This window comes from Tenrec ecaudatus, chromosome 10 (genome assembly GCF_050624435.1).
Source record: "Tenrec ecaudatus isolate mTenEca1 chromosome 10, mTenEca1.hap1, whole genome shotgun sequence".
Classification (NCBI taxonomy): domain Eukaryota; kingdom Metazoa; phylum Chordata; class Mammalia; order Afrosoricida; family Tenrecidae; genus Tenrec; species Tenrec ecaudatus.
In genome coordinates, this window is record NC_134539.1 from 32,973,739 (window position 1) to 32,987,026 (window position 13,288).

The 13,288-nt window shown below is 59.1% G+C and overlaps 1 protein-coding gene across 2 annotated transcripts in view; it reads right to left on the minus strand.

Annotated features, from left to right (window-relative positions):
* Window positions 1-13,288, minus strand: part of TLN1 (talin 1) — a 31,033-nt gene that overhangs the window by 2,047 nt on the left and 15,698 nt on the right. Inside the window, exons 21-50 of one of the 2 annotated variants that reach the window (XM_075560113.1) lie at window positions 12,057-12,185; window positions 11,771-11,887; window positions 11,567-11,680; window positions 11,236-11,370; window positions 10,986-11,114; window positions 10,775-10,877; window positions 10,439-10,647; window positions 9,848-9,967; window positions 9,537-9,734; window positions 9,192-9,331; window positions 8,907-9,000; window positions 8,716-8,805; window positions 8,476-8,598; window positions 6,762-6,905; window positions 6,133-6,294; window positions 5,826-5,966; window positions 5,556-5,737; window positions 5,248-5,380; window positions 4,950-5,051; window positions 4,700-4,870; window positions 4,470-4,616; window positions 4,262-4,363; window positions 4,063-4,182; window positions 3,270-3,416; window positions 3,019-3,185; window positions 2,694-2,877; window positions 2,482-2,607; window positions 2,268-2,384; window positions 459-644; window positions 204-311 (exon numbers count right to left, since the gene is read on the minus strand). In XM_075560113.1, the coding sequence (XP_075416228.1) occupies window positions 204-311; window positions 459-644; window positions 2,268-2,384; window positions 2,482-2,607; window positions 2,694-2,877; window positions 3,019-3,185; window positions 3,270-3,416; window positions 4,063-4,182; window positions 4,262-4,363; window positions 4,470-4,616; window positions 4,700-4,870; window positions 4,950-5,051; window positions 5,248-5,380; window positions 5,556-5,737; window positions 5,826-5,966; window positions 6,133-6,294; window positions 6,762-6,905; window positions 8,476-8,598; window positions 8,716-8,805; window positions 8,907-9,000; window positions 9,192-9,331; window positions 9,537-9,734; window positions 9,848-9,967; window positions 10,439-10,647; window positions 10,775-10,877; window positions 10,986-11,114; window positions 11,236-11,370; window positions 11,567-11,680; window positions 11,771-11,887; window positions 12,057-12,185 (4,140 nt within the window). Of the gene's footprint in view, window positions 1-203; window positions 312-458; window positions 645-2,267; window positions 2,385-2,481; window positions 2,608-2,693; window positions 2,878-3,018; window positions 3,186-3,269; window positions 3,417-4,062; window positions 4,183-4,261; window positions 4,364-4,469; window positions 4,620-4,699; window positions 4,871-4,949; window positions 5,052-5,247; window positions 5,381-5,555; window positions 5,738-5,825; window positions 5,967-6,132; window positions 6,295-6,761; window positions 6,906-8,475; window positions 8,599-8,715; window positions 8,806-8,906; window positions 9,001-9,191; window positions 9,332-9,536; window positions 9,735-9,847; window positions 9,968-10,438; window positions 10,648-10,774; window positions 10,878-10,985; window positions 11,115-11,235; window positions 11,371-11,566; window positions 11,681-11,770; window positions 11,888-12,056; window positions 12,186-13,288 lie in introns of both variants that reach the window. The other variant, XM_075560112.1, reaches the window with a different exon arrangement.

Here is a 13,288-nt window from a genome sequence, read left to right on the forward strand (position 1 = left end):
CACACACACTCACCGGCTGACAAGGATGGAGTGAACAGAAAGAAGAGGTGACGAGGGGAGAAAAGGAACAGGAGAGAAAAGAAAGAGGAAGAGGAGGGAGTGAGTGGGAGGCCCAGTGAGAGGGCGACCCAGAAGGTGGGCCCTGAACCTAAGAGCTTGGGTGAGGCCTGTGCACTTGGGCATCTAGCCAGAAGCATCCTTACCAAGAGCACGTGGTCCAGCAGCTCCAGGTAGCCATTGGCACACTCCCGGCCATAGTGCAGGGCTCGGAGCCGTACGTCAGGGGCCACTTCCGGGTGGTACGCTGCCTCCTGTTCCCCAGGTCACATGTTAGCTTCAGGAGCGCATAGAGGGCCAGACACCGGCACCTGACTGCATCCTCCTTCCTGGTTCTGTCCCCAAACTGCTCCCCGACCTGCCGCCCCCCCCCCACCCCAAGACAAGTACCACCATTTTACCTTGCAAGCCCGGAGCATGTCTGCAATAGCACGCCGACTCAGATTGGCTGTGGCAATGACATCTTCCTGGCGACAAGAATTGCCAGCAGCAACGGCCTTGGCCGTTGCCATGGTGATGCCCTTGGTCATGCGAATAAAATCCTCTGGGGTAGAGGTCTTGGCCGGTGGCTCTGGGGAACAGAACACCTGTTGACAGAGAACAAAAAGCAAGAGCTTACAGTGACTGGGGCTCAAAGACAATGAAGTGCTTTGTACCCGTGTAATTTGGTTAATTCGTGCACAAGTTCATTCAACAAGCGTCCATGGGGTACTCCGTGTGGGGCAAGTCCTTGGGGACGTTCACACATTCACACCAACGACACTCAAAAGCAGCTGGCTGTGACTTGTGACTGAAGTGAGTGGCAAATTGGTTTGTTTCAAATGGAAGCAGCAGCTTCTGAACTGGGTTTTCGAGCCTACAGCTCAAGGAGGACAAGGAAGAGCAGGGCGGGACTGGGCCTTGAGAGACATGGGCAGTAGGAAGGCAAATGGCAACCCACGACTAGCCAGGAGGCTGGAGTGGGAAAGCCCTCGCTGGCGGAGAAAAGGGTGCTGGGCTTTGAGACACAGACTGAGCAACTTAGACCTTTATGCACCAGGCAAAAAGTCAACAGATGCTTATTCTAAAGCAATCTTTCGTAAACTACTGGATGGGATATACTGAGCAAGGTGGGGTGGTGGTGCAAATGGGCTACAGAACTGACAAGGTCCTGGTTTGCCTGGACCCCATGCTCAGAAATGAAGAGAGCGAACAGGTCAGCGAAGGGGCAGAAAGAGAAGGCCATAGGGAAGCTGCTGTGAGGAGCAGCGGGGGTCCTCTTGTGGACAGTGGTCAGGGAAGGCCTCTCTGGGGAGGTGATGCTTCAGCTAGAGCCTGGAAGAACAGAAGGGAGCCAGATAGTTTTAAAACTGGAGAAAAACAAGTGTGAGGCCCTCAAGCGCAGCATGTCCTCAGGACTGACGTGCGCCCAGGGAGTGTGGGGCACGGAGAGGGTCAGAGTGGGTGAGATGAGCGGGGAGGCAGATCGAGGCTGTGGGGCCTTGAAGGAGCTGGGGCTCCCCTCGAGATGCAGAGTGCAGCCAGTGGGAGCGCAGAGGAGGGAGAGAGAGCGAGAGGAAGGCCTTGGCCCCTGCCTGGCTGTGGTGGAGCAGGTGGGGACGTCTGGTTAGCACCACTAATGGACAGGGGCATGCCAGATATGCCAGGAGGGAAAATAGGTTTGGCGGCACTGCATGTAGGGGGTGATACCAAGCAGGCGGTTGGAAATGACTCGAGTCAGGATCAGAAGTTAGTTTCTTGGAGAACAATAACGAAAGTGGTTAAACCTGCCAGAGAGAGAGCAGAGAAGGGTGGTTACGCCGTTCTGAGGAGGTCCCTACGTCTGCTCGGCAGAAGAGGAGTGGGTGAGTCCGTGAGGAACACACAGGCAAGGTCTTGGGAGGGCAGGAGAGGCCCCGGTGTCAAGGAAGCCACAGGAAGAACGGTTTTCAGGAGAGGCTGGTGCCCAGTGCCAAAGGTTGGAAATGTTTGGAAAGGAGGAAGTCCACAAGAGGGTGAGGTCAGGAGGTCGGGGGTCAGGAGAGGCCCTGGGAAGCGAGGGGGCAGAGGCTGGGAAGTGCCACGGTGTCCACAGGTCACGAAGGGAAGGACCCATGTAGTCTGAGTCTGAGTGCTCCTGTTTCTCTGCATCTAACGGAACAGCATCAGAGTCTGGGGGCCCCTTTAACTTGTTCTGACCCAGGGCCCCAGAGCCTCGGGCGGGCTCTCACCGCCAGTTCCTGCCGTATGTGCTCTGTGGTCGCCTCCAGGGCGCATGTCCCCTTGGTGGCCTCATCTTCCACAGCTTTCACGGTCTTGAGCAGTGATGTCACATTAGTCACCATCACCTGGGGGATCGGGAAATTGGGGGAGGGAGCTCGTTTGCAGGGAACAAGAAGCACGTGAGCTCGCGCCCCCTCCCAGTGGTGCCCTCCTGCCTCCAACCTTGGCTGCGTTCTTGAGCTGCCACACCGCAGGGTCATCCCCGACTTTGCCGGCTGCCGCCTTCGTGGCACTGATAAGGTCGCCCAGGGCCTTGGCCACATCTTTCACCGCATTGATCAAGACCACCTGTGGGGGGAGGCGCCTGTGATCCATGGGAGGAAAGGAGAGCAAGAAGGGGCTCTGGCCAGAATCAGGGGTATCAGGATGGATACCTGGGTCTCCGGGTCCTCGGCTCCCAGGCTGGCTGCACCCAGTTTAACGACGTCGGCGAGGCGGGTGATGGTAGCTACAGAGGACTGGGCCGCCTGAGCCAGCCTCTCCTGGCTGCCAGCTGCATTCTGCACCAGGACCTTGGTGTCTTCTACCAGCACCTTCGCTGTTTTCAGAATGCCCTCCCTGAGGGAGGACCCAGCCTGGTCAGTTCTCCCCAGCTCTCCCGCCACCCTCAGCCTTGCTGAGGTGCTGGCTGCGGCCGGGCCCATAGGAGCTGCTGAAGAACGTGCCCCGTCTGGCTCCTACCCCCCACTGCCCCCTCACCGGTGGTCAGCGAAGGTCTCAGCCCCCTCTCGGTTGAGTGTGCCAGCCGTGGCAAACATGATGGTGGTGTCCAGGTCCGCTATGATCCCCGACACGGCGCTAGCTGCGGTGATGCAGGCCTGGGTGCCACGGTTCCCAGCCTGGAGGGCAGCCAGCACGTGGGAGACCTGGGGGAAGGGGAGCGGTCACCCCAGCTGCGGACGGGAGCAGAGGCTGTGTGAGGACAAGGTCTGCGGGCTGGGTGCTCTTACCTTCTCCGAGACTCTGCGGGCACACTCTATGAGCTCCTTCTTGGTATAAGCATCACTGGGACTGCACTGCAGGGCACCAGCCTTGGTGACCAGAGCGGAACAGCCGTGCCCCAGCTCCTGCACCCGGTGCTTGATGTGGGCACCAATCTGGGAGCAGACGAAGAAGGGCTTCACTAGGAGCACCCAGTGGGCCCCCACTGGGCCTGGGAGGGAGTTAGGGTGGAGCTAGTAAGGACCCAGGGAAAAACGTGCCGCAGGCTCTAAAGGAGCCCGGAGAAAAGTGCCCTTCAGCCGGAGGTCACCTCCATCACGTGGAAAATGACAGCAGGCAGGCACCAACTGGTGAGGCTGTGCTAAGCAGGGCGGGGAGGAGGGAGAGAGGCGCTTGACGCTTGGGTGTTTGGACCAGAGGGGCGGATTCTGTGTGTCACACCAAGATCCCATTACTGCCTTTCTTGGAAAGCAGGAGCTTAAGGAAGGAAGTGGTTGATGGGCTTGTCACTGGGAAGAACCAAGAAGAGGATCCTGACTTACAGCAGCACCAAGGAGCAGCTGAAGCGCGGGAGAGGGCTGGGAGAGGTGACGGGGCAGAACTGGGGCCACCTCCACATCCCTGCTCACCCCTGTGATGGAAGCCTTCTGTTCCTGTGCCTACACTGACCCCTAGTCACTCGAGGCATGGCCCTGTGGGTGCACCCCCGCTAAGAAAGACAAGCGGGAGTGATAGGGGTGGGGGCCAGGGCCTGACGTGACGGCAGTAGGGTGGGGATGGCAGTGCTGACTTCATAGTCACCTCTTCGTTTTCAGCAGCCATGGCTGCAGGCTTGGCCTGGGAGGCCAGACGGCCATAGTCACTGGTCAGCTGGTTAGCAAGCGGGCCCAGTTCCTCGGGGCTGGTATTTGACTTGGTTACCTGGTGATAATGGAAGAGGTGGAGTGCTGGGTGAACTGAGCTCTCCAGAGGCAGACCTCCTATAAGCTCCCCAACTCACCATCTCCTGGACTGTAACGGCGATGGCCTTGGCCGTCCGCACCATGGTGGTCTGGTAGTCCACGAAGGAGCCTTCTGGCTCACCCATGGGTCCTTCGTCTAGCTGAGGAGGGGAGGAAGCAGGAAGGAGGAGTGTTGGGGTCTCCGCCACTGTTTGCAGGGACCCTGGTCCAGGGTGGCCTCTGCCCCTAGGCCCCCAAGACTCTCACCTGGTTGATGGCCTGGGTGATGGAGTCCACCATGCCGCCGACGACCCCAGCGGCACTGGCGGCCTCGTTCAGGGTGGCAGTCAGGTCCTCCACGGCTTCTGTCATCATCTGCACGGCCTCCTCCAGGGCTTCCTGGGTGTGGGCTGCCTGCTGTGGGGGTGACAGTGAGTGAGTGCCGGGGCCCCGCTCGTCCTGCTTCTGCAGGCTCCTTCGCTCCCAGCCCTCAGTACCTTGGGGTTGCCCCCAGCCTCCTTGGCCGTATACAGCAACTGCAAGGCCGACTCTGCCAGCGTTCTCGTCTGGTCCAGGAGTGCCATCTGCTGTGGGTGACTCAGGGTCTTGGAGGCAGCACCCACTGCAGCCAGGGTGAGCGGCTCAAAGTACTGGGCCATCTGGGACACCTGAGGTAAGGGGTCGGCATGAGGTCAGCAGGGTCTGGCATCCTCTCCCACCCTACTCCTCCCGGGTCTCTCCAGTTACCTTGTGTCCCAGCTGGGAGGCCTCAGCCCGGGCAGCCCCGGCCAGCGGCTCAATGAGGTGGGAGATCTCCTGCACTGCCGTGAGCATCTGAGTGTGCAAGGCCTGGGGAGGGGGCAATGCCAACACTGACTGGCCAGGAAGAGGACCCAGCTGGCCCAGAACCCCATGCTTCCCTCTACTCCCACCTTGCCACGCCCCATCTCCTCAGTGCCCCTATGAAGCTCGTTCCTGGACCCCTAATCTTCCACAAGCAGCCCACTTCTCCATCTCAGCCTTGTGTGCAGTCCTCTGCCCTCACCTCCTGAGAGATACCCTCTCGAGGCGTGAGCTGCTGGCTGACAGCAGCCAGGGAAGCTTGGTCCAGGTCCCGCAGACAGCTGTTCAGCGCTGCGATGGCCGCCTCACACTCCAGCTGCCCCGGAGCCTTGTCCCTGCAGACACATGGTGGCTCCAGCACCAACACGCCTCCCTTTGCCTGGGGAGCCCGGCTGCCCCCAACACTTGGAGCATAGCTCTCCCCAGCACGGCCAGCCAACCCCACCCGCCCAGCCTTTCAGCTTCCGGAGGGTGTGCCTCCGGTCCCCAGAGTCCCTGCCTGCTCCATACCTCATGCTCGTGATAAGCTTCTTGATGGAGTCCGAGACAGTGCGAGAGTGGCCAGCCAGGACCGACCAGCGCGGGGGATCTCGGGGATTGACGGCCAGGGCCCGGGCTGTCTGGATCAGCCCCCCAGCGCTCTCCAGCATCGTCTTGGCGGAGATGACAATGGGGCCCATGGCAGCCCGGCCCTGGTGAGGGGCAGCAGGGAGGTCAGGCGGACTCCTCATAAGGCAAGGAGTTAAGTTGGCCCTTGGCTCTCCCCTTGCAGGGCCTCACCTCGGGGCTGATCTGGGCAGGGATGCTGGAGAACTCAGGGTTGGCTGCGAAGGCACTCAGGTTGTCCACGGCCTCCAGCAGGGGCGCTGTGGCTGCGCGGCACTGGGCCCGGTTCTCCTCTGTGAAGGCCCCGTCCAGGGCCTACAAGCAGAAGGGAGAAAGAGCCTCGGGACCCAGCCCACCTTCCCGCCCCAACTGGTTTCGGAGGGGCCTGGTAGAGGCAGGTGATGATCGGTATGGCTGGGAGGGGCTTGCTTGGGCAGATGGGACTGGTTGGGGAGAGGCTGGGCCTCCAAGCACTAGGCACCTTGATGGTCTTGACCAGATTGGCGGTGCTGTTGGCCACTTCCTTTGCTGACTGTACGAACTGGCGCTTGGCGGTGGGATTGGCAGTGCGGGCAGACGCCAGGCGGCAGCTGTTGCACAATGCAGAGGTGTGCTTGGCCACAATGGTAGCCGCAGAGAGCACCTGAGGAGAAGCCACAGGAAGAGCCACGATGAAGGTGGGACGGAGGTGCACAGAGCTGAGGAGGAGCGGGGTGGGGAATGGGCAGCTATGTCACTGGAAGTCCCTTTGGGAAAGACAGTCGCCTGAACAGACAAGACTTTGGGGAGCCAGAGCTAACCCTAGAAGCAGTGGAGGTGGAGAGGGAGGGGAGAGGTGCACTGATGGAGGAATCGTCACAGGGTGCATGGGAGAGGAAGGACAAGCGTCTGGAGAGTGCCGTGAACTCGCAGTTAATGGAAAGGATGACAGGAAGCACGGCACGAACAGACAGGGACCAGAGAGAAGCTGGGTTTGGAGAGCCAATGAAGGGTCCCTGCCCGTTTCTCCCTCCCTGCGTGGCCCACGTCTCCCTTGTACCCCACTAGAGTGGGTCCCCTGTGTCAGCACCCTTACCTAAACCTACCCACAGCATCTCCTTCCCGAGTTACCTGGGCCTGGGTGCAGCCAGGCTCCCCTAAGCTCTGGCAGGCCATCTGAATTGCCTGGTTGGCACGGGCGAACTGTGTGGGCTCCACCAGCCCCTGCTGTCCCGCTTGACTGTTGGGGTCAGAGACCCCAACCAAGTATGCAGCCTGTGGAGAGAAGGGATGGTTGGGGTGAGGAGTATGGACCACAGGTGGGAAACAGAGAGTGACAGGGGGTGGGGGCAGGCAGAGATAAGCTTAGAGGCCAGGGTTTTCCCCCAGGGATCTATGTGAGAGGAGACCTTATGTACATTAACCTCCCTGGTGGTCTGATATGTCAGTGATTTTGTTACGGGACTTCTCTGCAGTGTAACCCGGAGTGTGGCTCGGGGTTACCGCTTCTGACAGTTGACATTTACCCCGAGTCACACTCGTGATTACCGCCAGGGAGGCTAACAAATCCTTGTTACACTGTTAAGCAAAACTAAATGAAAGCTGCTTTGTGGAAACATGTTTCAGCATACAGAATCCTGGGGGGGGGGGCGGGGGCGGAAGCAAAACCGCAGAGTAGCGCTTCAGCAAGGCGCATGGTCCTTCAGAGCGTAGTGGGCTATGTGCCTGGCTGTGAACTGCAGAGCCAGCAGTTTGAAACCACGAGCTGCTCCATGAGAGAAAAATGAGGTTTTCCACTCCTGTAAAGACTCACAGCCTCGGAAACCCATGGGCAGTTCTACCCTGCCTTACAGGGTCACAGTGAGTCGGCACTGAGATGCCCGTGAGGTTGGTTTGGTTTTGAGAGGGCTCCCTCAGACTTCCATTTGGACGCTGAGCCTTAAGGCAGACGGTGCCATCACTGCGAGTATCAGTAAAAACTGCCATCCACACATGAACACACGCATACACAGAGTCAAAGCTCCGCTATAACAGCACTGCTGGAAAAGCAGGGTGGCTGTCATCCCACGTGGACGGCTACAGGGCCTCCCAGCTCCAGAGCCTGGCGGGTTGGAAAGCAAGGGGGCTGTCCGTCAAGTTGATGACCGTCCTAGCGTCTGAATCCGATTTCACCCGCATGGAAGGGCAAAGGGGAGGCTGCAGGGAGTGAGGACGTCCATGGCAGCTTCGAGAGGGAACCATCGGAGATGAACTCTCGCTGCTGGGAAGAGTCCCAGACTAGAGCCCAATACTCTCGGGCTGAAGCCTAAGCACACCTGCTGCCCTCAGACGGAGTCGGAGCCCTAGCGACTATCTGGGACAGAGCAGGGCCGCCCGGTGCGCCTTCCGGGGCTGTAGCCCTTCCAGAAGCAGACTGCCCCTTCTGTCTCCCTCAGAGCCACACACTCTTGGTCAGCCACCCCAGGCGTCAGCAGGGCACCGCCTTGGGCTCCCTCAGAGCCAAGAGAAGACAGTTCTATACTTGGTTCTGTAGGAAAAGGCAGGTTAATTTAAGGGGTCACTCAAGCAATTAGAGAAGTGGTTCCTAGCACTATGTTAACATTTACGAGGGAAGATCGGTGTCTGTGTCAATGAGTGCATACTGAGAAAGCTGCCAGTGGAGATGCCCCAACATTGGTCATTCTTAACACCGCTCGGTTAAGAGGAGAACGCTGTCCGATTGTCGGCCACATCGCCTCCAGGAGGTGAAAAGTCCACCCTCCACCTCGCTGACCTGCAGATGTCAACTTGTTGGTGTGGTGGGGGGCAGGGAAGGGGCCCCGAGGAGGGCGGTCAGGAGAATAACCTGGGCAGCTGCCTCAGTGAGGCCGCAGAGAGCCCTGGAAGCTGTGGCAATGGCTTCCCCAAACTCCGGCAGGCTCCCATTCTTGGCGTTTTGGGAGATTCCGGTCATGGCCTCGCCCAGCACCTGCGGAACAGAGGGCACCAGGAGAGTCCTGTCCTGTCCTGGGAGGGGTCTCGCAGCAGCTGGATACTCCCATTCTGCCCACCGCCCCTTCCCTCCAGGGGTCCCAGCTGTCCTCACCTTGGAGTTTTCCATGACACTGTCCAGGCAGCCAAAGTAGGACATGTCATTGATGGGCTGAACTGGGTTCTCCAGGAGTTCACGAACAGTCTGGGTAGGGGGAGGGAGAAGTGAGATCGCAGCTGCTGCCCTCGGTCCTGAGCCCAGCACACCTTCCCCGACCTGGCCCCGCTGTGCCTGTCAAAGCCCACCTCCAGTTCCCGCAAGGCATTGTCACACTCCTTCTGGCCTGGAGCCTGCTGGGTGCAGGTGGTGATGAGCTGGTTGATGCTGTCAGTCACTGCCCTGGGAAGGACAGAAAGCCGAGTGAATGGCTGAACAGGAAGGACATCGTTTCCGAGCTTATATGTCCAGGCAGACCCCAGCTGTTTCCTTTTTGCCTGCAACCTCTCCTAAGGTACAGGGATTTCTCAGAAACGCCCCCTCCCCAGTCTTTCTCTAACATTTTAGGGCTGGGCTTCCCAGTTGCTGCTCACCGGGCGGCGGCAGCCAGCTGACTCTTGAGGTTGGGGGAAGCGGGGTCTGTAGACAGGGCCTTGGCAGCCAGGAGCAGTTTGCTTGAAGACATGGAGATGCCCTTCAAGTTGGACACAACCTGGGCCCGGTCCTCCTGGCTCTGTTGAAGATGAGAAGGTCAACACAGTACCCTGACCTTTCTAACCTGTCTGCGAAAGGCATCTTCTTTCCCAGACACTCAAGTATAGCGAGAGCCTGGGCAGAAGAGGGAGCCAGGAGGAGAGCAGGCCTCTGTGGTCACACAGGGGCCGCAGACCTAATCTCTGATGGGGGTGGGGGGCATGTAACCAGGTCCTGTGTCCTACCGGAGCCTGCCCTGCCATCTCCACACCAGCTTCCAGGAAGGTGCTGAAGTCCTGTCCAAACCGCCCCGAGGCCCGAGCGAGGTCCTGAGGGGTTCCCCGAGAGGCCTGCACCAGTTCCGTGGCTGCCTGATTCAGCCCAGCGGCCGCCTCATTCAGCCGGCTCTGGGCTTCTTGAAAGGTGCCAGTGCTGGGGGGCAGCTGCAGGGCAGAGCGGTCAGAAAAGAGACAGCATGAGCCCAGACCGTCTTAGGAAGGCGGACTGGGAGTGATCACAGGGTGAAGGCTGAGAGGTGTGCGGGGCCCCATCCTACCGAGCCACTGAGGAGCCTCTTGCTGACGTCCCCCACTGCTCTCAGGGCGTTGTCCACGTCTCGCTGGCCGGGCAGACAGCTGACGCAGCGGTTCAGTGCCTGGGTCACGGCTTTCGCCACCTGAGGTGGGCAGGGAGAGAAGGTTGCCAAGATGGGAGGGGGAGCAAGGAGTGTTCATCAGCCTCCTCCAGAGGGGGGGGATTGGACCCACGCTGTAGTCTAGACACCTCTGCTGAGACTGGGAGGCTCACTCACTGCACTGCGTTCATTCAATTCTGAGTCACAAAGACCCCACAGGACAGAGCAGAACTGCCCCTGGGGGTTCCTGAGATTAAGTCTTCATAGGAGTAGAAAGCTTCCTTTCCCCTGTGGAGACACTGATGGTTTCGAACTGCGGACCTTGTGGTTAGCAGGCCACCAAAGCTCCTTAGATTAGGACGGGAAAGGTGAAAGAGTGAGGAACTTTCTAAGGCAGACTCGAGAAGGTGCTCCCTCTGCCAGTCAGGGTGGGGCTTAGGGTGAAGGGACAGTTTTGCCCCCATCCGGGACCTGGCGGACAGGGAGGGTGCTGACCCCTTCCCAATACCTGACCTGGGCAAGCCGTTGCTGGCTCTCAGGATCCCCTGGATGTCCAGCTGCCTTCTTAGCCTCCTCAAGGAGGCTGCTGGCCTTGTCCAGCACATCACTGGCCGTGTCAAGCACGACAGCCTGCACGGCAGGATCTGATGTCAGAGCAGCTACACCCCTCGCAGCCTGGGCCAGTGCCCGCAGACCACCTGCAACGTCCCGTGCTGCGATGCCTGGGGAGACGGGGAGGGAGGGACAGGGGTCATGGGTGCCAGGTCGGACCCCACTGGACCTACCAGCCCCACTCACAGCAGCCCCCTCCCTGCCACAGGCTCCAGTCCTGGCTCTCGGCGCACAGACCTGCGTAGTTCTCGTTGCCCTGGGCCACCTCCCCGAGGAGCTGGGCGATGGCGGAGCTCACGGCTTTGGTGCTGTTGCCCAGGTCCTGCGCACACTTTTCCATCTGGGGATGAAGGCGGAGAGGCTCAGGGCTCGGGCACAGGGGGAGCTGGGAGACGGGCTCGGGGAAGACTCCCAGGTTTGAGTGAGAAGGCGCCATAAGCAGCCTTACCGTCTCCCCAGGGAGGGGCTTCAGTTTGCCATCTCGAGCCGCCGCCTTCACTTCCTGCAGGTCTCGCTCTAGATTCTGGACCACGCTCAGCGCAGAATCCATCTCCAAGGGTCCGCACGCTTCCTGAGCCTACGGGCAGGGTGGGGAGGTGGGTTTGGGGGTCGGGGGGGGGGGGGCTACCCTGCACGGATTCCTCATCATCCCAGGACTTCTACCCTCAGCAACCCACAGCCAGAGCTGGCTCCCGTACCTTCTGGGCAGCGGTCCGGAGTTCCGCCAAGGCGGTACCAAGGTTCTTGGCACACTGACTCAGCTGCATGGCGGAAGCCTGGTCCTGAATGGTTGGCACTGAGGCCTTTGCAGCTGCCACCATCTTCCCACCTGGCTGTTGGGGGACAGACAGGCAGATTAAGTGTCCTGTCCTCTTTCTGGGCTTGAGGACAATGACCAACGATGGTCAGGCCGTGGCAAGCACTGGGGTACCTTTGTAGGAAATGGGAAAGAGGCTATTGGTGGGATTTAAACTGTGGGTAACGCAGGGTCTTGGGAGGACAGGACAGGTCTGGGCAGAGGATCCTTACCTGCAGGAAGCTCTGGCTGGCAGCAATGAGGGCCAGCTGAGCACTGGGGCTGTCGGGCTGAGCCTGGCTCCCTCGGACGCCCTGCACCAGCAGTGGGATCTGCTCTGCTACCGCCTGTGGGTGAAAACGTCTCCCTCACACCAAGCCTCCCCCGTGCTACACTGCCACGCCCCCCCCCCGCCCCCACACTTGCTGGCACCTCACCTTACAGCTCTGCACCAGCTGAGGCTGGGGGCCTGCAGAGACCTTGGGGGTGGAAGCCGCGTGCTGGGCTGCAGCGATGGTCTGTGTGGCTGAGGCCGCGGCCTGCTTGGCTGCGTGCTGAGGGCAAAACAGTCAGGACCGGCCCAGGGTGCCCAGCCGTAGTCCTGGGACTTCCCGCCCATACCACCTGCCCCCTAGGAAATAGTGACTCTCCCCCAACAAGGCCACCAGCTTCATCCCACCAACACCGCTCTCTGCCACTCTCGGGTTATTTTCCCATCCTCACCTCCAGCCGCTGCACCAGCTTCTTCTTGATGGCATTCTGTGCGGCTGCGTTGGTCGCCATGCGCAGACCCTCAGCTGCCTCGCGCAGTCGCTGCTGCTGCTCCTCACTGTCGGGGTGGGCAGCTGCCCCCTGAGAGAGGTAGACAGTCACTGCCTGCAGCCCTCTCTGATCCCTAAACGCAATGCGCTATTGCTGGGTGTCATCAGAGAGAGCTGACGTACAAGAGGAGGAAACCCTGCCTTGTCCTGTCCTCACGAGGACTGTGTCCACCCATCTCCCTGCGGTTCTTCCTCTTTTGCTGAGCCTCCTCTTGACCAAGCACAATGTCTTTCTCCAGGGACTGGCTGCTCCCGCTCACTTGTCCAAAGGACGTGAGAGGGCGTCTGGAGATACTGGCTTTAGCATTCTGGCTGTCCTCCTGATAGACTGGTTTGCCTCTGGTGGTCCACGGTATAATCAACATTCTTTGCGGACAGTAGTATTCAAAGGCCTCTGTTCTTGTTGGGTCCTCCTTATTCGGGTGCAGCTTGAACCTGCCCATGAGGTGACTCAAAATACCGTGGTAGGGGTCAGGTGCACCTGAGTCCTCTAGGTGCCATTTTGGCTTCTTAACGCTGTAAAGGAATTCAGCATGTCTGTCTAATGCAAAACACAGTTTCCATTTCCACGTCTGACCACTATTTCCACGGACGCTGACCACGCATCTATGTCTAAGGGAATCCTTGACCACTTCCGTCTTGTCTTCATTGTTCACCATGGGACTTACTAGTCTCGTTGTGAGGATTTTGTCATTTTGTGAGATGTAATCAGGTGGAGTATACTCAGGGCCATATTTTGGCTCCCTGGGACTTGTTTTCACTTTCTGCAGCTTCAACTTGAATTCCTATGTGAGAAGTTGAGGGTCAGCCTGGTTCTGACAGATGATATTGCGCTTCTCCATTGTCTCTTTCCACAGAGGCAATCGATCTGATTCTTGTGGATCCCACTCAGTGAGGCGGCTGTGCATGTACAGGTGCCGTGCATGCTGTTGTAAAAGGGTATTTACAGTTCACAAGCAGTTGGTCTTGTGAAGTTCGATGTGAGCTCCCATGTGATCCCTGCTTGAAAATCTTCAAGTCATTGCAAATCTTCAGTTTCTCTATTTCTGACAATAGTGTTTGGGGTGTAATTTGCATAATACTTCCTTGTCGGTATATGGATGTCATCTTGTCATTGACCGTGGTGTAATTTCT